Source organism: Talpa europaea, assembly GCF_964194135.1.
Source record: "Talpa europaea genome assembly, chromosome: 8".
In the NCBI taxonomy this organism is placed as follows: Eukaryota; Metazoa; Chordata; class Mammalia; order Eulipotyphla; family Talpidae; genus Talpa; species Talpa europaea.
In genome coordinates, this window is record NC_140075.1 from 53280692 (window position 1) to 53304177 (window position 23486).

The window sequence follows — 23486 nt, forward strand, 5'->3', positions numbered from 1 at the left end:
ACACCAGCTAAACAGAACATATTGACCCCCAAGATCTGCATCTGATTCCCAGTCTGGGCCTTCATGGTGTTTGAATGGCTCAAGTAGCTCAAAGGACTCACAAACCACAGGTGATTTTTCTCTTAGAAAACGGAAAGCCCTGGCCTCCCCCAGTGGCGCAGCGGTTGAGTGCTGGGTTGTGAAGCTGTCTGCAGCCTCTGCAGCGCTGGTTCGATCCCCGGCCACCAGAGAGGATCCCACATGGTGCAACAGACCTCTCCTGCCACCTGCTGCTCCCCTCAGCCATGTCTGCCTCTTCTGTTCCCCGCTCTGGTGAATTCTCTCACCCTCCCATGCTTTTGACTGTGCCCAGTGCTTATATAAATAAATAAATCTTTTAAAAAAATGGAAAGCCCAACAAAAGCTTGATAAAAAATTAATTTTTTAATACTTTTTTTTTCATTCAGCTAGAGCCTGGTCTCTCTAGTAACCGTAATAATGACAATTCTTTAATCTTCATTGTGACTTTGTGAGTTGGAAGATGACCATTTTTTTTCCTACATGACTGAAAAGAGTCAACAATAAATTTACCCAGTTACATCAAATTTCACTAGTTCTAAAGGCTCTATGCTTATCACTTATTTTCTAGATGTCTGCCAGATAGCATCATTTTGCCTGTTACTATAATGTACAAAATTCTAAACCTGCCTGCATGTAATCAGTTTAATCTGTCCAAAAATAGCTTAATACCCAGAACCAGATAGTACTATGGGTTGAATTGTGCCCTCCCCAAATCCATGTATTGAAAACTTAACCCCCAATTCAATGATATATGGAAATGGGGAGTAATGTTTAAATGAGGTCATGGAGATCGGGTCCTTATGATGGTATGTAGTGTCTTTGTAAGAAGAGACCAGAGTGTGCATACTATCCTCCCTCCTCCGCTTCCTCCTCCTCTCCATTCTCTGCCTGTTACAGGGCAGGGTGAGGGGTACCCTGGAATCCCCAAACCTGCCGGCTCTAAATAGGTTCTGCCATTTGCCACATCAAGACAAAACAGAACATAGAGTGTTAAGACCTTCAATGGAAAATTGTATTTAATACAATTAGTGTGTGATCTATAGAATAAAAAGAATATAGTTAAAATAGTTTCCCCACGAAGCACCAAAGTTATCCTTTGGTGGGTAAATGCTCAGTCAAACAGGATTGACCCAAAACAGGGCCACCAAGAACCAAAAGCTTGCCACATGTCTAAGGCACCTCCTGATGGGGAACCACAAGAAAGGGGCAGCAGTGGCCAGGCAAGTCTGGGGACAATGGAGCAAAATCAAAATACAAGTCAAGGTAAAGGCTGCCATTGCCAACCTCCCCATGAGTCTCTCTCCCACCTCTTTGTCTCCTTCAGGTGTTTCCTTCCATGTTCCCCAAGTTCCTGGTACAAACCCAAGACCTAGAAGCAACCAGCTTCTTCACATGTCTTACTGTTCCATGTACCTCCTGGTCTCCTTGATTCCCATCTCCACTTCTCCCAATCTTCTCTAGCTTCTCCTTCCTGCCTACTCCACCCATCGTTAGGATAGAGCAGGTAACCTGGAACCTCCCCTTTCCCTGGGGATTATGCCCTTACACTCCTCCTTCCAAACGCCCCTCCCAAATGAATATAGCAAGAAAGACAGCTGTCAGCAATCTAGAAGAGAACTCTTAAAAGGAACTGAATCAGCTAGTACCTTGCCCTTGGATTTCCTATCTTCTAGAACTGTGAGAAATAAATTTTTGTTGTTTAAGCTACAAGATCAATGATATTTTGTTTCAGCTACTGAAGCAACTAAGAGAAATGGTTTATTCCAAAAATCACATGGACTTAGTTTGGTAGTTTCTGAGCTTAGACTTGAGGTTGGCGGAGCCAATTACCATCTACAAGATAAAGGCTGACTTTCAAAATTATCATAAGTTAGATGTTCTCAAGTAGCTTTAGAATTGTTTATAAATATTTTAAATTTAAAATAGTTCTTAAATTTCAGGTCTTCTCAGATGAATTATTGTCTTGAATTTTTTACTCCTATTGGAAGATATAAAAGTAAAAACTTTAGATCTTAACAAAATAGAAATAATAATAAATCTCAAGAAGTAGAATGGGGGCCTCCCAGGTGGCACAGCGGTTGAGCGCCTCGCTGTGAAGCTATCCGCAGCCTCTGCAGTGCTGAGGAGGCCAGGGAGGAATCCACATGGCGCAGCAGAACTCTCCTGCCTCGCCTGCTGCTCCCCTCAGCAGTGTCTTTGGTCCGTCTGCCTGTTCTGCTACCCACTCTGTCTCTGGTGAATCCTCTCACCCTCCCATGCTTCTGACCTGAACCCCAGTTCCTGTATGTATATATAAATAAATAAATAATAAAGCTTTAGAACAACCAAGACTCATTTTAAAAAAACAAAGAAGTAGAATGGATTCATCTTTGTAGCTTTTCTATTACTCTAGTCTCATACTAATAACTATATTCAGCTTGTATAGAAATGGAAAAAAAGCACTCAACAAAATTTGCACCCTTTCTTGATAAAAAGTACTCAAACTAGGAATAGAAAGTAACTTCCTCAACGTGATAAAGGCACTTAAGAAAAACCCATAGTTAACACCATAGTTATACTATAAGCCTTTGTCCCTAAGATCAAGAGCAAGACAAGGATGCTGACCTTCACCAGTTCTATTTATTATCATACAGGAGGTTCTAGCCAGGGCATTCAAGCAAGAAAAAGAAATGAAAGGTAGCCACTTTGAAAAGAAAGAAGCAAAACTATCTCTAATTATAGAAGACATGATCTTGTACATAGAAAATCCTCAAGAACCCAGAAGCCATATATTAGCACTAATAATAAGTTCAACAAGTTTGCAGGGCCCAAGATCAATACACGAAAATCAATTGTATTTCTATACACTGGCAATGAACAATTCACAAACAAAATTACAGGCCTCCTCAGTGGCACAGCGGTTGAGTGCTTGGTTGCAAAGCTGCACACAGCCTCTGCAGTGCCGGTTTGATCCCCGGCCACTGGGTGAGGTTCCCACATGGCGCACAAACCTCTCCTGCCGCCGCCCGCTGCTCCCCTCAGCAGTGTACTTCGTCAGTCTGCCTGTTCTGTTCCCTGCTCTGACTCTGGTGAATTCTCTCGCCCTCCCGCACTTCTGACTGTGCCCAGTGCTTGTATAAATAAATAAATTAATTAATCTTTAAAAACAAAACAAAAACAAAATTACAATAGAAAATAAAATATTAGCATCAAAAGGAATAAAATACTTAGGAATAAATTAACAGAAGTGCAAGATCTGTCCACTGAAAACTATAAAATATTTTGAGAAAGAAGAACTAAATAAATGGAAAGATAATCTGTGTTCATGGAGTGGGAGACTTAATATTGTTAATTTAACAATACTTCCCAAATTGATCTAAATATCCACAGCAATTCATATCAAGTTCCTAGCTGATATTTTTTTTTTTTGCAAAAATTGACAAAAATTACCCTAAAAAAGAATAAAATTAGAGAACTAGAACTTCTGAATTTTAAAACTTACTACACAGCTATAGTAATCAAGACAGTGTGGTAGTGGTATATGAACAAATATAAAGACCAATAAAATAGAATAGAGTCCATTTATAGTCAATTGATTTAGAATAAAGACACCAAAACATTCAATGGGAAAAGAATAATCTTTTAAAAAACTGGTGTTGGGAGAATGGATTAGATATCCATCACATAAAAAGTGAAGTTGTACCACAACCACACACCATATACAAAAATTAAGTTAAAATGGATCAAAGATCTAAATGTAAGACATAAAACCATAAAATTCTTAGAAGAAAACATACCTATCAGTCTTTATGACCTTGTGGTTAACAATGGTTTCATAGATGTTATACTAAAAGTACAAGCAACCAAATTAAAACAGGTAAGCTAACTTCATCAAAATTAAAAAAACTTTGTCCATCAAAGGAAGCTATCAAGAAAGTAAAAGACAACCCTCATAATGGGGGGGAATATTTGCAAATCATGTATCTGATAAGGCTCTACTGTCTACAATATATAAAGTACTCTTACAACTCAACAGTAGAAAGACAAATGACCCAATTAAAAAGTGAGAAAAGGATTTTAATAGACATCTCTTCAAAGAATATACACAAATGGCCAGTAAGTACAGGAAGAAATGTTCAACATCTTTAGTCATCAGAAAAATGCAAATCAAACCTCAATGATCTACATTTCACATGTAAGGAAGAAAACTGCAATAAAAAAAAAATCAGATAACACATGTCAGCAAGGATATGGAGAAACTGAAACATTGCTGGTATGAATGTAAAGCTGGCATCACTGCTGTATAAAATTTGTTAGCTCCTGAAGAAGTTAAATATAAAATTGACATATGATCCAGCAAATCTATATCTAGGTATATACCCAAGAGTATATATGAAAATATATGTGCACACAAACATGTAAACATTAATGTTTATAGAAGTAGTCTTCATAGTATCAAAAAAAAAAAAGCAACCCAAATGTTCATCAACTGATAAATGGATGAATTCAATTACATTATATGGGTATTAATCAATACAATGGAATACATAGGTACAAATCTTTATGACTTTGTGGTTAGCAGTGGTATCCTAGATATGTCAACTAAAGCACAAGCAACCAAAGTGAACACAGATAAGAGATACAACAGAGTATTAGTCATAGAAAGGAAATGAGGTTATGATCCATGCTGTAACATGGATTGAACCTCAAAAACATGCTAAGCAAAAGAAGCCAGACACAAAAGGCCCATATTATATGACTCCACTCATATTAAATCTTCAGATTTAGGAAATCCATAGACCAAAAAGTTGATTATTGGTTGCCAGGAACTAAGGCAGAGGGGAAGTGTGGAATGGCTGCTAATGGGTACTGTTTCCATTTGGGGTGATTGAAAATGTTCTGTAATTACAGAAAGGTAATGGTTGCTTGTGAATATACTGAAAACCACTGAATTGTACACTATAAAGGGTGAATATTATGATATGGGAATTCTACCTGAATAAAAAATAACTAGATAACATAAAATGGAAAATACAATTTTTCTTCCTAGAAACCAATGGAAATATTCTCAAGAACCTCTTAGCCCTCATTAGGGTTACTACACCAGTACTTCTCAAATTATTTATGGTAAAGGACATGTTTGTTTTTTCTGACCTACTATGAATCAATACTGTTGTATAATATATCAAAATAAACTACTAATAGAGTGAAATGGAAAAACCTAAAGATATACAAAATAGAAGCCTATTTGCTTCATTATTAGATTTAACAGACTTAAAAATTCTATAAAGTTTCCCAAGCTCTTACTTTCAGTTCACTTATTTTATCAAGACTGAAAACTAACAATTTACAAATGGGTGCTGGTTCACAAAGTACACTTTGAGTAGAATTGGCCTAAACCGTAATTAACTCCAAAAAGCAGCAAAGGCTTGAGGGACTGAAATGGGCTGTTCTAAGAGGTCTTTAAATAATAAACACTGCTTTTATTGTTCACTTACAGGCCATCATTAATGATATCGAAGTCATTCTAGGAGTAACAGAGGAAAACAAAATGAGATATGAAGAACTTCAGTCCAAAGATGATAAAAACCTCTCTAAGCCTGATAAATGAATGTTCCTGAATACATTACTGATTTTGGATGCCCATCTGAGGCCAAAAAGGGGCAACATTCCTTATGCTGTTAGAAATAAAAGGTGGGGAAAGAAAGGTAGTTTGCTTTGCTTGCTAGGAAGTATATCAGAACATATTATAATGTAATGAATGCTCTTTAAAAAAAAAATGCTTGTTAATTAATTCTGCTTACTATCCCAAACACTGTTTATGTTTTCACCTGAGAATGCTGAACAATCTTACTGTTCCCAAACTCAAGAAGAAATAATCTGATAAAATAGGAAAGTTACATGTCTCACTGATATCACTTCTGCATCTACCTCTTCATAAACTTCAGGATTATGAGGCTTTTGTTTTTGTTTTATAGTTTTCTTCCTGTATTTCCAATAGTAATTTACTTCTGCATTTAAAAAGTTGAATAAAAGCTTAATAACTGCTGTTTAGCAAAACACATTTGCCTCTTTTTTCCCAATAAAATTACATTTTTAAGTGCTCTTTATCATTCATTGTGTTTTCATTGTACCAAGTCATTATTGTTTATTGTTGCCATTTTTCAAAAAGTAAGGTAAGCCAAAATCTAGTTAACTAAAACATCAGAATTTATCTAGGTGGCAGTATCTGCTCTTAGTTTCAGAAGTAACTAGAGCTTTCTAGCTTGAATAAACTTTTGTATTGTCTAGTCCTCCATTTAATATAGCAGTTGGATTTTTACAAGTTTAATCCAACAGTACCTTTTAAAGGGCAAACTGTTAAAATTATGCAGAGCTGATATTCTCGGCATTTGTTTTATAATTGTCAAAAATATTTCTACATCATGCAGCTTCACCAAAGGGTGAAATATGCAACTCACAATATCAAATCACATGTTGTTTTAAAGACCTTTATCTCTAAAAATATTTGAGTGTGTTGGGGAAAGGACTGGTATTTTTTTTTTTTTTTATTGAGGTAACATTGGTTTGTAGCACTGTGTAGGATTTAGGGGCATATATTCACACCTCTTCGGATGTATGTTATCACACCACACAGAAGTGGTATTTTTTACCTATGGAATGGCAATAATTTTTAAACTATGCCTCAGCCACAACCTAAGAGTTTTTGCAATAAAATTAACATTTTTGTATGTCAGCTTTTGTTTTGCTATAGTTGGAAATACACTAATTAGCCAGGTTTCCTGCCTGTGCTAGGTACTAGGATGACCTCTTTTTCTTGCCAGATTGCTCTAATCCATATGAGAGGCCCATTGTCCAGACACTTGACGGATAGGAAGTACTACATGCCCATTAGAGTCGCGCCTCAATTGAAGCCAGAGCAACATAAGGTCCAAGAGACTCATTAGTTCACTGGCACAATCGTGTCCTGAGAGTAAATGAAACCCTCTGTCTCCTTATGGCTCTCATCTGCTCTGGACTTTAAAAGAAAACTGTCTCTGTTTTGTTCAGCACAGCAGTAGATCTTTCACATGGTGAGAACCCCCTCTTAATAGTACAAAACTGTTAAATCTAACAGGAAGTTTTGTATGTGAATTTTGATTAGCTTGAGCCTCAAGCTGCTGGCAATAGTAAAACAAGTTCACTCTCCTGTACCTGTTTTAGTTTTTTTAATCCACACAATTGGCTTCTCAAACATGCACTTTCTTTCTTTGCATCTACATTAGCGTACACCACAGAATACCTATTTCTAATTCCAGGCCTTATATTCACATTTGGGTCTCACTAGAAAGTGACTGGACTGTTTCTCTACCTAAAAACCTACCTAGTTCCAAAAGGAGAGGAAAAAAATTGTTCTAATAAAAAAAAAATCACTTCAACTAATTAAATGGAAAAAGCCAGAGGACCAGATTAAATTAATGAAATGTTTTAATTACAGGATATTTGCAAGGAAGCACAGACCACTATCACTATCTAGTTTAGCACATCTATGTAGCAAAGGTACTGTGCTGTTGGTAAACAAAGGTAAGCTTGAAAATAAAAATCACTTGTGTGTGTCCAATGTCGAAAGTCTCCTAAATATAAATTAATCGATTGGTTACAGAGATTTTACTAGTCTAAATAGAGACTATCAATCTTTGTTGATATAAGGATTTTTTTATTTATTTGTGTTTGTAAATGATGTGCCACTTTTCGGGAAGTTGTTGGGAGAAGCACTCACTTAACAATAAAACTATCTTTGTTTGAAAAATGGCCCATTGTTTAGTATTGAACACTTGCCAAGGTTTGAGGAGAAAACTGTTCTAACCAGTAAGAAATACATTTTTGGATGATGATCAGTATCTTCCTTTATGTGTTACCCACTTTACACTGATTTTAAGGAAATGAAAAGGATGATATTTAATGACAAAGTGTATTATCTACTTGCCTACTTTCCACTATCTACTTACATTTACCTTTTATTTTGGGTTAGGTGTATAGTAAGAAGCTTTCAATACATTATTTTATGGCATCTTTCCAACAACCCCATGCAGGTAAATACTACTGCTGTTCTCATTTTATGTATGGGAAAACTGAGATTTTGTGAGGTGCAAGTTAAATGAAATTTGGGACATACACTCTTTTACACAAATGCTAGCATACTGTGTAAAGTAGAAAGTTCAGTTTCACTAAAACAAATTCTAGTATGTTGCTTGAAGTATCAAAGAACAGTTTAAATACATACACTTCCTGCTAATAAAATAAACCTGTACAATTGACAGCATTGTAAGGCATCACATTTATATGATATATCAAAATCAGAAGAGAACATGGAATTCTTCTATGGTGATGAATCTCTAAGACTTTGGTGGACTTCTGACAATGGGAAGGCAGGGGAAAGTTTGGAGGCTGGGGAGTCATGCCTCTGAGGTCAGGAAAACAGTAGGAATTTTGGGAAAGGTTACAGAAGGACTTCCAATAAGATGGAGGACTTTGGGGAGCATTATTTCAGCTAAATCACTCTGAGAATCCTATTTTTCAAGTATAAAAATATGTATTTTATCATAAATAATATATTAGTAACCATCTGATAGCTTTAACAATTAATAATTTGTATTCATCTGGCACCTTTCTTCTAAAGAGCTCAAAGCACTTTACATTTGTTATCTCATTAATTCCCAACACTGTCCCTGTAGGGAAGGTAATAAGTATTTTAACATTTAAATGTTTATCTTTCAGAATTTCTCAAGCATACATTAATTATATTTCCAAAAATGTAAATGTTCATTAGTTTTATTTTACTGTTCCTCTGGCTTTAATGTGCATAACAAATTTGTTCAACTCATTTTTAAATGTACTAATCATAGTAAATCTTATCTGGAAAACTATAAATTAAGTTGCCAAGATAATGTGAGGGTGGAGGTTGCAGGGAGGGAGGAAGCATTTAACTTTGCTTCTCTCACTGTAAGTTTGGTGCAATCTATCACAGAGCAAATGAAATCTGTATCTTTTCTGTATCCCATCCTTTTCAGAAGGTGTGCCTGGGAAGGTAAAGACTATCTCTAAAAGCTAAAAGCTACTAATTATATCTTTGTTTTATTAATGATTGCATTAACATGGAACAGAAACCTGATGCATTCTGTTCAAGGTTACACCCAAAGGAATCACACAATAATAAGAGCCAGAGATTTGTCTCTCCAGTCCTCCCTCTGTCTGGGCTGGTATACCTTCCTTAACTTTCTAACTAGAAAAATAGCAGATAGTAATACCTGCTCCCTAGGGAAGCAGTTGAGATTAATTGACCAATGTTGGGAGAGTGTTTAAAAGATGAAGAGTTCTACATAAATGTTTAAGTATTATTATTACACTGCTACTTCAAATGGAAGTTCTAACTTTGAAATGTGATTATACACTTTCCAAAAAAAAACCCTTCATAACTGCATATATAGGTTTATTTTTCACTCTAACAGTCTAACTCATGGTTGTGAAACTTTATTGCACTTGATGGAGGGCCCCGGCTTTTATTAGTTTTAAACTGCTGGTTTCTGGGGTATTTATGTAAATGAGGGAAAGACACCAAAACAGTAAATAAAAAGCATGTCCCTGCTGTTTAAAAATCTGTTGGTAAAAACAACTTTTGTTTTGTTATAAGAGGATCCTAAACATAGCACAGAAAAATATAGCTTTGACATCTATGCATAAAATAGTGCTTTTGGTGCTCAGTGGCATTATTTATTATGCCTAAGTATTTCTTTACCATTCTCTCACCATTTTGTTTTACTTCCACAATTGTCATCATTTATATATACATACAAATATGTACATATGTATCACATATGTGTATGTATATTTATGGAGAAAAGGGTAAAATGGTACATTTTAGGATTTTTTTATTTAACAAAATATTAAAGTATAAAATAAACTAACAATACAGTTTACCAGATAGCTAAAACCAGAAGGCCACACACACATTTATTGAAAGATTTATAAGGAATGTAATAGTGAAATGATGGTCTCATAAATTTGATAACAGACATTCCATGGGTCACAAAATAAACTTCAAAATCAAATTTTTGTTCATTAAAGATTCATGTCACTTTGCTTTCCAACAGAGGACACAAAATATTTACCTTGCAATCAAAAATTCAATATTATCTAATAATACATTCTTATTTCCAGATTCCCTTTACAGTGACTTTGTACTTTCTTGGACATTTTTCAAGTCAAATATCTACAGCTACATTCCTAAGTCAAAATATTAGATCAGTTGCATTAATAGTAATGTAAACCAATGCATACTGTGGAATGTGGTGCATACTGTGGAAAACAGTATGGATGTTCCTCAAAAATTTTCAAAAAATTAAAAATTAAACTACTATAAAAAACTATTTAAACTACAAAAAAAAATAAAAATAAAACTAGCATATGATCCAGCAGTTCCACTTCTGGGTATTTATCAAAGAAAACAAAACCACTAACTTGAAAAGATAAATGTATCCCCATGTCGATTGCAGTAATATTTATAACAGGCAAGATATAACCTAAGTATCCATAAATGGAGAAATGGATAAATAAATTTTAATATATATAAATGTATAAAGAAATATACATGCAAAGAAACACACAAGGGAATATTATTTAGTCATAAATTTAAAAAGGAAATTTGTCATTTGTGACAATTTAGATCTTGTGAGCATTATGCTAGTGAAATAAGTCAGACAGAAAAAAAGAAATACTATGTGATCTCATGTGTATGTGGAATCTAAAAAACAAAAACACCAAACTCATAGATACTGAGAACAGACTGGTGGTTGCCAGAATCAGGAGTGTGGTATGAAGGGGCTAGACCAAATGTGTGAAACGGTTCAAACGGTACAGATTTCCAGTTATAAGTCTGGAGATGTAATATACAACACAAAGACAATAGTTAATAATACTATAGTGCATATCTAAAAATCTCTAAGAGAGTAGCTATCAAAAGTTTTCATCACAAGAAAAAAAATTTATGTATGATAATGAATGTTAACTAGGTACATTGTAGTGATCATTTCTATACAAATATTGGATCATTATGTTATACACCTGAAACTAATGTATGTCAATTTATCTCAATAAAAAAAAAAGATTTAAATAGCTATCTCACTAAAAACTATATGTGAATGGGGCCTCCCCTGGTGGCGCCGCGGTTGAGCCCTGGGCTGTGAGGCTGCCCGCAGCTTCTGCAGCGCCGGTTCGTTCCCCGGCCACCGGCTAGGGTCCCACCAAAAAACAAAAACAAAAACAAAAAAACAACAACTATATGTGAATGGCTGATAAATCCATAAGCTCAATATCATTAATCAGTAGCGAAATTAACAAATTACCATCTCTTTAAAAAGAAGAAAGTGAAATATATGGTTATTATCAAGTAAGGAAATACTCTGAAACATCATAAAAACTATGACTCCAGATATGAATCTGAAAAAAATGTGTACACACACTCACCTGTAAAAATAACCCCCAAAACCTTAATAGTTATTACTTCTAAATGGTGGGTTTTTTTCTCTTTCTGTATTTTCGGGTTTTTTAAATGATCTTATTTTAATTAATGGGGTAAATGAAACAAAAATCTAATTTAGGGGAGGTTGTGAAAAAAATATGAATGTCTTTATTATAAGTTCTGCTATCCAAAGTGATAATGAATTTAGGACATGGACTGGTAATGTTATAACCACCTTCTCTAAGCTCCCAAAGCAGCCACTAGACATTAATGGCATGTCCCCTAGCACAGTAGATTGAATGTTTTAAGTTTAATACCCTTAATCTGAATATTCTAGAATTCACACTAGATCATGACTTTAGTGCCATACCTACTCATGCAGAGAATATATAAAAGGGAATATGCTTCTGCTTACATGCAAACATTTGGAAGGACAGATTAGGTAGCATTTGTAGTTATTCTAAATGGTCAGTGAATATGTATATAGGATCTGCTTTAGATTTAAATTTAAATTTTAGTTCTAGCTCTTTCCTTAAAGGACAATTTCTCCTCTTTAGTCCTCAGTTTTCTGCTGTGTGGAATAAAAAGTTGAACAGATATTTAAACTCCTTCCTAGTACTAATGTTCTATGATTCTATGCCATCATTGTCATCAAAATACCAAAAGGGAAAAATTTTATACTTTACAAAGAAGTGATTTCTTTTTCTAGCTGTCTTTTCCATTTATTGGGAATAACGGATGAAAATACTTTGCAATTTTATACAGCCTTTTGTACTGCCTCTTAAATTCTCCCTCTACCTACTAACCAAAAGGTAAATGGTTACAAAATATTTTATCCTTTTAAAATAGTTCATTGCTATGCAAAGTTTTTTTGGAAGGAATCATTTTGAAGGAGGATAGTAGCAAGCTAAATATATCCTTTAGACAGGGATCATGTGTTTCATTTTTTGAGTTTTCACTTTCTTGCAGGGAGTTCTTAGGTATTGCTAATAATCTAAAGTAATGGAAATATTTTATTTTGAAAGCACTTTTATCTGAACTAGTACAATGTTTACTAGTAATAATAGAAGCTTGTGGTGTAAATAAATGAGATATAATGAAAATAAAATTTCATTATAAACCCAAGCATATATCCTTTTTCTATTTGCTTTGCAGGGACAGCCTGAAGAGCTGAGTGCCCTCTGTGGGCTTTTCTTCCATTTGTACCTGGACAAGAAAAAACAAAAAGGCTAGTAGAAAAGATGAAAAGGTGTGGAAGATGTATTTTATAATATTTCACTTTGCTATGTAGTAGATGTCACCCCTGGTGAACTCTATAAATAGACACAAAACAAGGAAAACAGTTTATCTGGCACCATTAATCCCATATTTTAAGGCCCTCCTAAAATGCACTGTTCCCTGAGCCACATTTACATGTATGTGGGCACAGCCTTTCCAAGAAGCATTCTTGACCACCCTATGGTAAGGCTTGAACAGAGAGCTCCATGGAAGTAGGATATTTCTAGACCTCTCTATTATAAAAACCACACTGTTCACATTGACCAAATATTATTTCTAAAACAAACACTTCTTCAAACTTCACTGTCAAGGCAGAAATTTCTCTGCTTTCCTTTATTCTCATTATCAATGAAAAGATTCTTGGCACTAAATCCATGAAAACAAAAATTACTTATGAATATTTTTGCTAACATTGCTTTTCAGTATTCCTGTAAATTAAAAAAAAATCTAATTACAAAAACATGCTCATTACAAAAAAGAAACAGGATTACATAGCTTCTTCAATAAATAAATAAATAAAACTTTTTAAAAAAGATTTATTTATTTATGCATACAAGAACTAGGGTACAGGCCAGAGGTATGGGGGTGGGTGAGAGGATTCACCAGAGACAGAGTGGGGAACAGAACAGGGAGACTGACTGAAATACACTGCTGAGGGGAGCAGTGGGGGAGCCAGGAGAGGTCTGCTGCACCATGTGGTTTCTCCCTGGCAGGCCATGGATCAAACTCTGCTGCAGAGGCTGCAGATTGCTTCATAGTGTGGTGCTTAACCCCTTGCACCACCAGGGAGGGCAATAACAAAAACTTGAAAAACAGGAAAGTACAAGGAAGATATAAAGAAAAATCATTATTTCATTACCTGGTGATAGATACTGTTAAGATCTTGAGGTGTGCCTGCTACTATTCTGACCTAGGGCCCTGCATTTGCCATTCCATCTGCCTGGCATACGCTTCTCCCAGCAGTTTGCATGACTCACTCACACTCTTGTGTTTTCAGTCTCTGCTCAGTCATCACTAGAGTAGGGCCCTCTCTGACCCCTCCACCCCCCAATGCAAGGCCATCCTTATTCTCTATTCCTTTAACCAATTTTATTTTTCTTTAAATCACTTAACAATAGGGCCTCTCTGGTGGCGCAGCGGTTGAGCGCTGGGTTGCGAAGCTGCCCACAGCCTCTGCAGCACCGGTTCGATTCCCAGCTGCTCCCGGCCACCAGAGGAGGGTCCCACATGGCGCGCAGACCTCTCCTGCCGCCCGCTGCTCCCCTCAGCAGTGTACTTCGGTCCTTCTGCCTGCTCTGCTCCCCGCTCTGGCTCTGGTGAATTCTCTCACCCTCCCGCGCTTCTGACTGTACCCAGTGCATGTATAAACAAAACAAATGAACAAACAAACAAATAAATAAATAAATAAAACATGCCTCTATTTAAAAAAAAAATGCAAAAAAAAAATCACTTAACAATATCAGATGTTACATAAGAGATTTTATATTATCTGTCTCACCCAATGGGTTGTAATTATAAAGATACAGTCCCCATCTTCTATGGATAGAACTCTTATAAGTAGTAAGAGTTGCTCAATTAATACAATGGCATTTGTTGTTCTATCATATATACAGTGTGCCTCTACTATATAGTCTTTTACTTTTGTTTATATAACTCTCTTAATAGAATTATACCAAACATACTGTTTGCAGAGTGTTTTTCCATTAGCAATAAATTATGAAGACACATAAAATTTCACAGCCAATGTGATTTTAGTAACATAAAGAATATTAATAATCCCCCATTGCTACACCAGTATATAGGCATTTTATTTTATTTTATTATTATTTTTTTTAATAGAGGCATGCTTTTTTATTTATTTATTTGTTTGTTTGTTTTGTTTATACATGCACTGGGTACAGTCAGAAGCACGGGAGGGTGGGAGAATTCACCAGAGCCAGAGCGGGGAGCAGAGCAGGCAGAAGGACCGAAGTACACTGCTGAGGGGAGCAGCGGGCGGCAGGAGAGGTCTGCGCGCCATGTGGGACCCTCCTCCGGTGGCCGGGGAGCAGCCGGGGATCGAACCGGCGCTGCAGAGGCCGCGGGCAGCTTCGCAACCCAGCGCTCAACCGCTGCACCACCGGGGAGGCCCTATAGGCATTTTATATATCCTTCAAATACATATTATATTAATATCAACCAGGTAAGAAAATTAATATTAGCAATACCTTATATTCATATGGTACCTTAGAGTTTAACAAAGTATTTTCACATTTCCTTTGATTCTTACAGTACACTCAAGTAAACAGGGCAGAAACTCAAAGAGTTTAAATAATTTCCCTAAAATAATAAAACCAGTAATAGGAAGTTGAGATGTAAGCCTAGATTTATCTGTCTCTGAAGCCTGGGCTCCTCCATGTAACTCATTCTCCCTGGCTGAACCTTCATTTTACAGATGAGTGATCCATGCTTAGGGAAGGGGATAGTGATGTGCCTGGTTCTTCAAGAAATAATACAGATAGAGTAGAACCCAAGACTTCTGACTCTGTCCAAAGCTGTCTCAACTACATGCTGGCTCAATAAATTAGGAGAAAAATATCTTGAATTACTGCATAGTTAAAATGGCGACAAAACCATGCCATTATACTTTTCTGAAGATTACACAGTATTTGCTTGGTGCTGCGAAGTGCCAACTTGATGACACTTGCAATCCTGAGCTTATTTGATGTGGCTGGGAAGCAAATGAGATTCTAGTGCCCCTGTTGCGCATAGGTGCTCAATGAGCATTTCCTGCATGGTGGGGAAGTGCCCTATATTTACAGTATTTGATCCAGTTTAACAGCAAGATCTAATGTTAAAATTAGCCTTGTAAAAGTTTTCACCCTCGTTCACACAAAAACAAGATTCTGAGATTATAACTAGCAATTTTTCATGAGTTGATTTATCTGAATAAAACCTATATGGTTTTGAACCATTAAACATTTGATTTAGAAAAAAAAACTTAGCGTACAGAAGAATAAACTGAGAAATAGAACAGATTTGTTTCTTGTAATAATTATGAGCAATATCTCAAACTCAGCATCCTTAGACCATTGAGCTGTGTAGGATGAATGTGCTAATTAATCAATTACTACCCAACAATGTACCCTGTTTATTTACTGAAATGCACCAGAAATGTGTGCAGAACTGGTAATTATTAATCATCTTCAGTAACAAATATGATTCAAGTTCACCTTCATATAATTAATAGAGCATGTAGTTAGCTTTAACATCTTGCTTTATTAGAAACAGCAATAAAGAATAAAAAGAAAGAGCTGAACTACAAGTTGTGGTTCACTGAAATTCTAGTTTGGACTGAATGTGCCTATAATCCACAGCAGCAGTATTATTCATACCCACCCAAATCATGGCCAGATGCTCTCTCCATTAAAATTCAACTTCTTAAAGCTTATCTTATTACTTTGAATAAAATTTTAGACTTACAGAAAGCTGTAAGGAACAGTCAAAAGAATTCCCATATACTCTTCATTCAAGTTCCCCAAATAAAACCCAACTTTTAGAACTGGAGAGCTTGCTTAGTGTTGGGAACTTGGTGGGAGTGTCCAAAATCTTAGCATGTGACTCTCAGTTTTAAAGATATTTTAAAGGTACTTTCAATATACATAGAAACACTTGTTTTACAACAGATTTTGAATTGATCAAATTCTGCAAAAAAAATATTTTGGGGATTCATTTTATAGGCCCTAAGATTTCCTTTGAGTTAGACTTTTGGCAACATTTCCTGTGTCTATACTGATAGTGCAACATCTAATCGATGTTAATTATGTTTGCTACATTCACTCCTGAAGTCTGACATCACATGGCTCTTTTTAACTGTGGTCAAACAGAGTTTTCAGTCCTACCAGTGCAGGTTCAAATCTCAGCTCCACCACCTGCCTACTCTGTGACTGCAGGAAACTATTTCAACCTCTCTAACTTCTGATACTCATTTTCTTCAGCTTGAAAATGAAACCCCATTTTGTAGTGTTGTTTAAATGAAACAATAGGTATAAACTACTCAACAAATAATAAATTCTCAGTAACTGGTAGATATGTTTATATTATACCCTTTGTGGCCATTTTTAGCTGAAGAAACTGAAATGTGCACGCAAATAAAAAGGTATTTCAAACCATGAAAACTGCAAATATAGATTAGCAATTTTGAAATTTTTTTTCCTAAAGGGAAAAATCTGATTAAATTTTATATTATACAGTAAATTAAAACCTGATCCTTATAAAAAATACTAGTAGCTTGTCACTTCAAAAACCTAAACTGACAAATCATAAATCAGTGGGTGGACCACTGCATTTCTATTATAAAATGATTCAGGGCCCCTTTAAATGGAGAACCCCCTTAGGGCATCTCAGTATTTGTTTATAGATCATTAACTACTTGACAGTGAGACTGGGGAGGGGGCCTAGAGACTTACAGCTAAAGTGCTAGAAGCCACTGTCTGTTGAAGATCAGCAATAAAGCCAAAACATCTTTGGAATTCAGTATGAAAATATTTGTGCTACGAAAATGTCCTAAGCTTCTCACGAATGTATCTGTTAGTGAAACAAGCTGGTACAATAACTATGACTCATGTGACAAGGTGAATTTACTTGGCCATGTTTTCAAATGCTTCTGCAAACATTGACTACATATTATGAAGATTTGTATTATTAGAGACGTGCCCATAAAAGGGATTGTGTTATCTACCAGCATAAATCCTTATCAGGTCTCAAAGAGTCACAACTGTATTTCTTTATCACCAGAAATTAGCATCCCACAGCAGGAGACAGGAATAAAAATGTTTCCTAATGAAAAGTTCACTGAAAACTAGGAGGCCAGAATTTTGATTCTTGATTCTGATATCTGATCTTGGATTAGTTTCTTACCTATTCTGTAGTTTAATTTCTCTAACTACATCAAAATTTTAAATTTAATTAAAACCACTGACCATATGTGCCATAATTTCCTTTCTCTATCACCCTCAAATATAATAATTGTATTCACTTTACCCCCTCTACCCCCCCACCCCCATTTACTCAATAAGCAGAGTATCTACTATATGCCAAGTACTCTCCTAGGTGCTGGGATCACAAAGGTAACAAAAAAGACATAAATCCCTGACTTTAGGAAGTTTACATTTCAGTGAAGGGAGAACTTGAGAGTAGTTTAGACATGAGATGCTTTGGGAAGCACCTCTGTTTTACCAGAGTTTAAATCTTCTTCCAGTATTGGTAACAGCCGTCCAAGCTGCCATCAACTTGAGGGTTTTCAGAACATCAATCAGTTCCACAGGACTCAAGAAGATCTAGAAAGAGTGCTTTCCTTTCCTAAGGATATCTGCCATAACTCAGTACTTATATGAGGATAATTTTGCATCAAGTCAATGGATATTGTCCTTGCCATAACAGACACAAGGAAAAACAGGAGGGAATAGAGAAGCAAACAATGTTTGCCACCTTGATAGGTGAGGAGAGAATTAATTAGCATTTATCCAGCTGTTGGGGTAACTTGCCACCTCCTGTGGTGCTGAACTTGGCTTAGAGGGCATTGAGCCATTAAGCAGATTTGGGCTCCTAGGAAACCTGGGTCACTGGCTCTTCCGAGTATCTGTTTTTAAGTTTCAAGGCACATTGGAGTTATCAATCCGGGCTGCAGTATCTCAACAGCCCTTCTTTCCCTGAACCAAAAGTCCTTAAGTTCCAAACTGGTAATTTTATTTTTTTTTAAAGATTTATTTTAAATGAAATCCTAGACGTAAGCATTTCTAGCCCTTTTATATATTTCTTTTATCTTTTACTAACTGGCTGGCCTATGCACCTAGTATCTTGCCTACAATTCTCCCTCTGAGATTAGCAGTGAATTACAATCTACATGTCTACCCTACTTTTTTAAATCACACTATTAGAAATATGTGAGTAAAGCAGAACAAAATCTATGAAGTTATAAAAACAATGTAAGGCTAAAATTCTATATGTGTACAAGGTCACATTTAGGTCACATCCACCATGACATTTCTCTGTATACACTTACTCAGTAGCACGAATAACAGGAAGTGTTAATATATATACTAGCCCTAGAACTCATTTTTTTTCAAACTTTTTTGTTGAAATGAGAGACGTGTGCATTATCACATGTAGTCTGTTTAAATAATTTACACACATTTGGGCCTCCCCGGTGGCGCAGCGGTTGAGCGCTGGGCTGCGAAGCTGCCTGCAGCCTCTGTAGCGCCGGTTCAATCCCCGCCCGCTGGTCAAGGGTCCCACATGGCGCGCAGACCTCTCCTGCCGCCCGCTGCTCCCCTCAGCAGTGTACTTCAGTCCTTCTGCCTGCTCTGCTCCCCGCTCTGGCTCTGGTGAATTCTCTCACCCTCCCGTGCTTCTGACTGTACCCAGTGCTTGTATAAATAAATAAATAAATAAATCTTTAAAATAAATAAATAAATAGATAATTTACACACATTTAATGCACCTATTTAACTAGTATCCTAATTAAGAAAGATAGTAATTTATAGAATCATTGGTTCTATCAAAAGTATCACTCTGGTGCAGGATGCTGATAATGGGGGAGGCTGTGTATGTATGGGGAAAGGAGGTATATGGGAAATCTCTGTATCTTAATTTTACTGTGAACCTAAAACTACTTTTGAAAACAGTCTTAAAAATAAGAGCTATAGAGATAAAAAATTAAAAGGGAGAATAATCCCAGTCCCCTGTAAGTCCCTTTATACTCTTTCTAGTTACTGGCTCCTTCCTTCCATCCCCCTTCTATCAGTAGGGATGAGTTTTTGCCAGTTTTTATACCTTATATAAATAAAGTCCTACAGTAAGCACTTTAGCATTTGGTTTCTTTCTCTTTACCTTATGTTTGTGAAATTCATAGATGTGATGTGATTATAGATCATGCCTTCTCATTTCTGGCTTTCTATCATGTGAATATGACAAAATTTGTCTATCTAGTCTACTGATAGGCATTTGAATAATTTCCAGATTGAGTATTACAGAGATAGTGCTGCTATGGATTTTCTAGTACATATTTTTTTTTTAAAGATTTATTTATTTATTTATTTATTTATTTGTTTGTTTGTTTGTTTATTTATATAAGCACTGGGTACAGTCAGAAGTGCAGGAGGGTGAGAGAATTCACCAGAGCCAGAGTGGAGAGCAGAGCAGGCAGACTGACGAAGTACACTGCTGAGGGGAGCAGCAGGCGGCAGGAGAGGTCTGCGTGCCATGTGGGACCCTTGCCCAGTGGCCGGGGATCGAGCCGGCGCTGCAGAGGCTGCGGGCAGCTTCGCAACCCAGTGCTCAACCGCTGCGCCACCGGGGAGGCCCTCTAGTACATATTTTTTAGAAAACATATGAACAGGGTTTTGGTGGGGCAGGAGGTTAAGATGCAGCCTATGAAGCTGTCCGCAGCCACTGCAGCACGAGTTCGATCCCCAGCCAGGAAGCTACCCACATGGCACAGCAGACCTCTCCTGACTCCCTTGCTGCTCCCCTCAGCAGTATACTTCAGTCAGTCTGCCTGTTCTGTTCCCCACTCTGTCTCTGGTGAATTCTCTCATCCTCTATACCTTTGGCCTGTGCTTCAGTTCTTGTACGCATAAATGAATAAATCTTTAAAACAAAAACATATGCACACACACACACAAAACAAAAAAAAAAAAAACAAAAAAAACAACAACATATGCACACAATTCCTGTTGGTTATTGCTTTGAACTGAACATTTGTGCCCCCTCAAAATTCTTATGTTGAAATCCTAATACTCAGCATGACAAGACTTCAATTAGGATCTTGAGGTGATGAAGAATAAATGAAGTCATAAGGGTGGGACACTAACTGAATAGGACTGGAATCTTTCCCAGAAGAGGAAGATATAAGACACCAGAGCTTGCTCTCTGTAAGCCAGGAAGAGAACTCTCATCAGGAACACAATTTGCAAGCACCTTGATCTTGGACTTCCCAGTTTCTAGAACTGTGAGAAAAAAAATTTATGTTCTGACACTAGTGGGTGGTATTCTGTTATGGCAGCCTGAGCACTCTAACACAAATATATACCTAGGAGTGGTATGGCTGGATCATAAAGTATGTGTATATTCAGTTCTAATAAATACTACCAAAAAAAATAAAGATCAAGGTGGTTGCCAACAGTATAAAAGTTCTAATTGCTTTATATCCTACCAACATTAGCCTTCTCTACTTTAGCCACTCTGCTGGGTGTATAATGGTATCACCTTGTAGTTTTAATTTCCATTTCTCAGATAAAAATTATTGCAATTAAGCACTTTTCACATTTTTTGAACATTGGATATTCTCCTTTATGAAACATACATGCAAGTATTTTTCCACCTTTCTACTGGATTGCCTTTTTTTTTTTTTTTAAAGATTTATTTATTTATTTATACAAGCATTGGTTACAGTCAGAAGCGCAGGAGCAGGCAGAAGGACCGAAGTACACTGCTGAGGGGAGCAGCGGGTGGCAGGAGAGGTCTGCGCGCCATGTGGGACCCTCCTGTGGTAGCTGGGGAGCAGCCGGGGATGGAAACGGGGCGCTGCAGAAGCTGCTGGCAGCTTCGCAACCCAGCGCTCAACTGCTGTGCCACCGGGGAGGCCCTGGATTGCCTTTAATGATTCTTCTGGATAGCAAATGCTTTGTCAGATACGTGTGTTGTAAATATTTCTCCTGCTCTGTGTATTACCTTTTCAATCTCTTAATAGTGATTTTTAATTAACAGAAATTCTTATTTATAATATATAAAATATATCAATTCAGGGCCTCCCCAGTGGTGCAGCGGGTTGAGCACCACTCTGTGAAGCTGTCCACAGCCTCTGCAGCACGGGTTCGATTCTTGGCAGACCAGGGAGCTACCCACATGGTGCTGCAGATCTCTCCTGCCTCGCCCACTGCTCCCCTCAGCAGTGCCTTTGGTCTGTCTGCCTGTTCTGCTCCCTGCTCTGTCTCTGGTGAATTCTCTCACCCTCCCACGCCTCTGACCTGTACCCCAGTTCTTGAATAAATAAATATTTTAAAAAATATGTATCAATTTAGTAAAACTCATTTTAAGATGTTTTGATCTCCTACAACATACCAGGTAACTTTATTTTTTAAATTTTTTTCTTAAATTTATTTTCTTACAGGGTTCATTTTTGGACAAGGTTTGATTTCTCCCCTCAGGTGTAGTTCCCATATTTCTCCCACCACCATAGCACCCGCGATTCATCTCCACCATCCCTGTGCTCTTCTCTCACCTGTTTGGATCCCTCTTCTACCCTTCTCCCTCCCTGCTATATGCCCCAGGTCTATGGTCAGCTTATAAGTTTTGTCTTTTTCCTGACCCTTTGTTTGGTTTCTCTATATTCCCCATGTAAGTGAAACTATCCAATATTTATCTTTTTCCTTCTGACTTAATTCACTTAGCATAATCCCTTCCAGCTCCATCCGTGTTGCTGCAAATGTCATTAGTTTCTTTCTTTTGATTGCTGAGTTTTTCATTCCACTGTGTATATATACCACATCTACTTGACCCATTCATCTATTTTGGGCATTTAGGTTGTTTTCATATCTTGGCTATTGTAAATAGTGGTGCAATAAACACAAGAGTGCAGATTTCCTTTCCAATTAGTGTTTTTGTGTACTCTAGGTAGATTCCTAGGCATGGAATCACTGAATCAGATGGTAGATCCATTTTTATTGTTTTGAGGAACCTCCACACAGTTTTCCATAGTAGCTGGACCAGCTTATATTCCCACCAGCAATGTTAGAAGGTTCCTTTTTTACCACATCCTTGCCAGCATTTGTTGTTTCTCATTTTATTTTAATTTGGGCCATTCCCATGGAGTGAGCTGGTTTCTCTCATTGTGATTTTGATTTGCATTTCCCTGATAATAAGTGATGTTGAACATTTTTTCATATGCCTGTTGGCCATTTGCATTTCTATTTCGGAGAAGTGTTATTTATTTTTTTTTATAGATTTTTTTTATAGAGGCATGTTTTATTTATTTATTTGTTTGTTTGTTTGCTTGTTCGTTTATACATGCACTGGGTACAGTCAGAAGCGCGGGAGGGTGAGAGAATTCACCAGAGCCAGAGCAGGGAGCAGAGCAGGCAGAAGGACCGAAGCACACTGCTGAGGGGAGCAGCGGGCGGCAGGAGAGGTCTGCGTGCCATGTGGGACCCTCCTCTGGTGGCCGGGGAGCAGCCGGGGATCGAACCGGCGCTGCAGAGGCTGCGGGCAGCTTCGCAACCCAGCGCTCAACCGCTGCGCCACCGGGGAGGCCCGGAGAAGTGTTATTTTTAGTTCTGCTGCCCATTTTTTGATTGGGTTACATGCTTTGTTTTTGTTGAGTTGTGTCAGCTCTTTGAAGATCTTTGATACCAAGATATATGGTGCGCAAATATTTTCTCCCATTCAGTAGGGAGTCTCTTTGTTTTGGTTGCTGTCTCTTTTGCTATGAAGAAGCTTTTTAGTTTTATAAAGTCCCAGCTGTTTTTCTTCTCCTTTGTTTGCCTTGCTTGTAGAGATGAGTCCTCAAAGATGTTTCTGAGATTTATGTCAGGTAGTGTTTTGCCTCTTTCTTTCTTCTATATATTTTTCCATAGATTTTTTAGGGTTCTTTCTATTATCATATCATCTATTTTGATACCTTTTATGTCTTTCT

At 37.0% G+C, this 23486-nt stretch overlaps 1 protein-coding gene across 1 annotated transcript in view; it reads left to right on the forward strand.

Annotated features, from left to right (window-relative positions):
• The window catches only part of IQCH (IQ motif containing H), a gene marked incomplete at both ends in the record, with an annotated part of 190358 nt that extends 184708 nt beyond the window's left edge, over positions 1-5650 (forward strand). Inside the window, one exon of the mRNA XM_084241286.1 lies at positions 5540-5650. Within this exon, the coding sequence (XP_084097412.1) occupies positions 5540-5650 (111 nt within the window). The remainder of the gene's footprint in view (positions 1-5539) is intronic.
• Positions 5651-23486: the final 17836 nt, after the last annotated feature.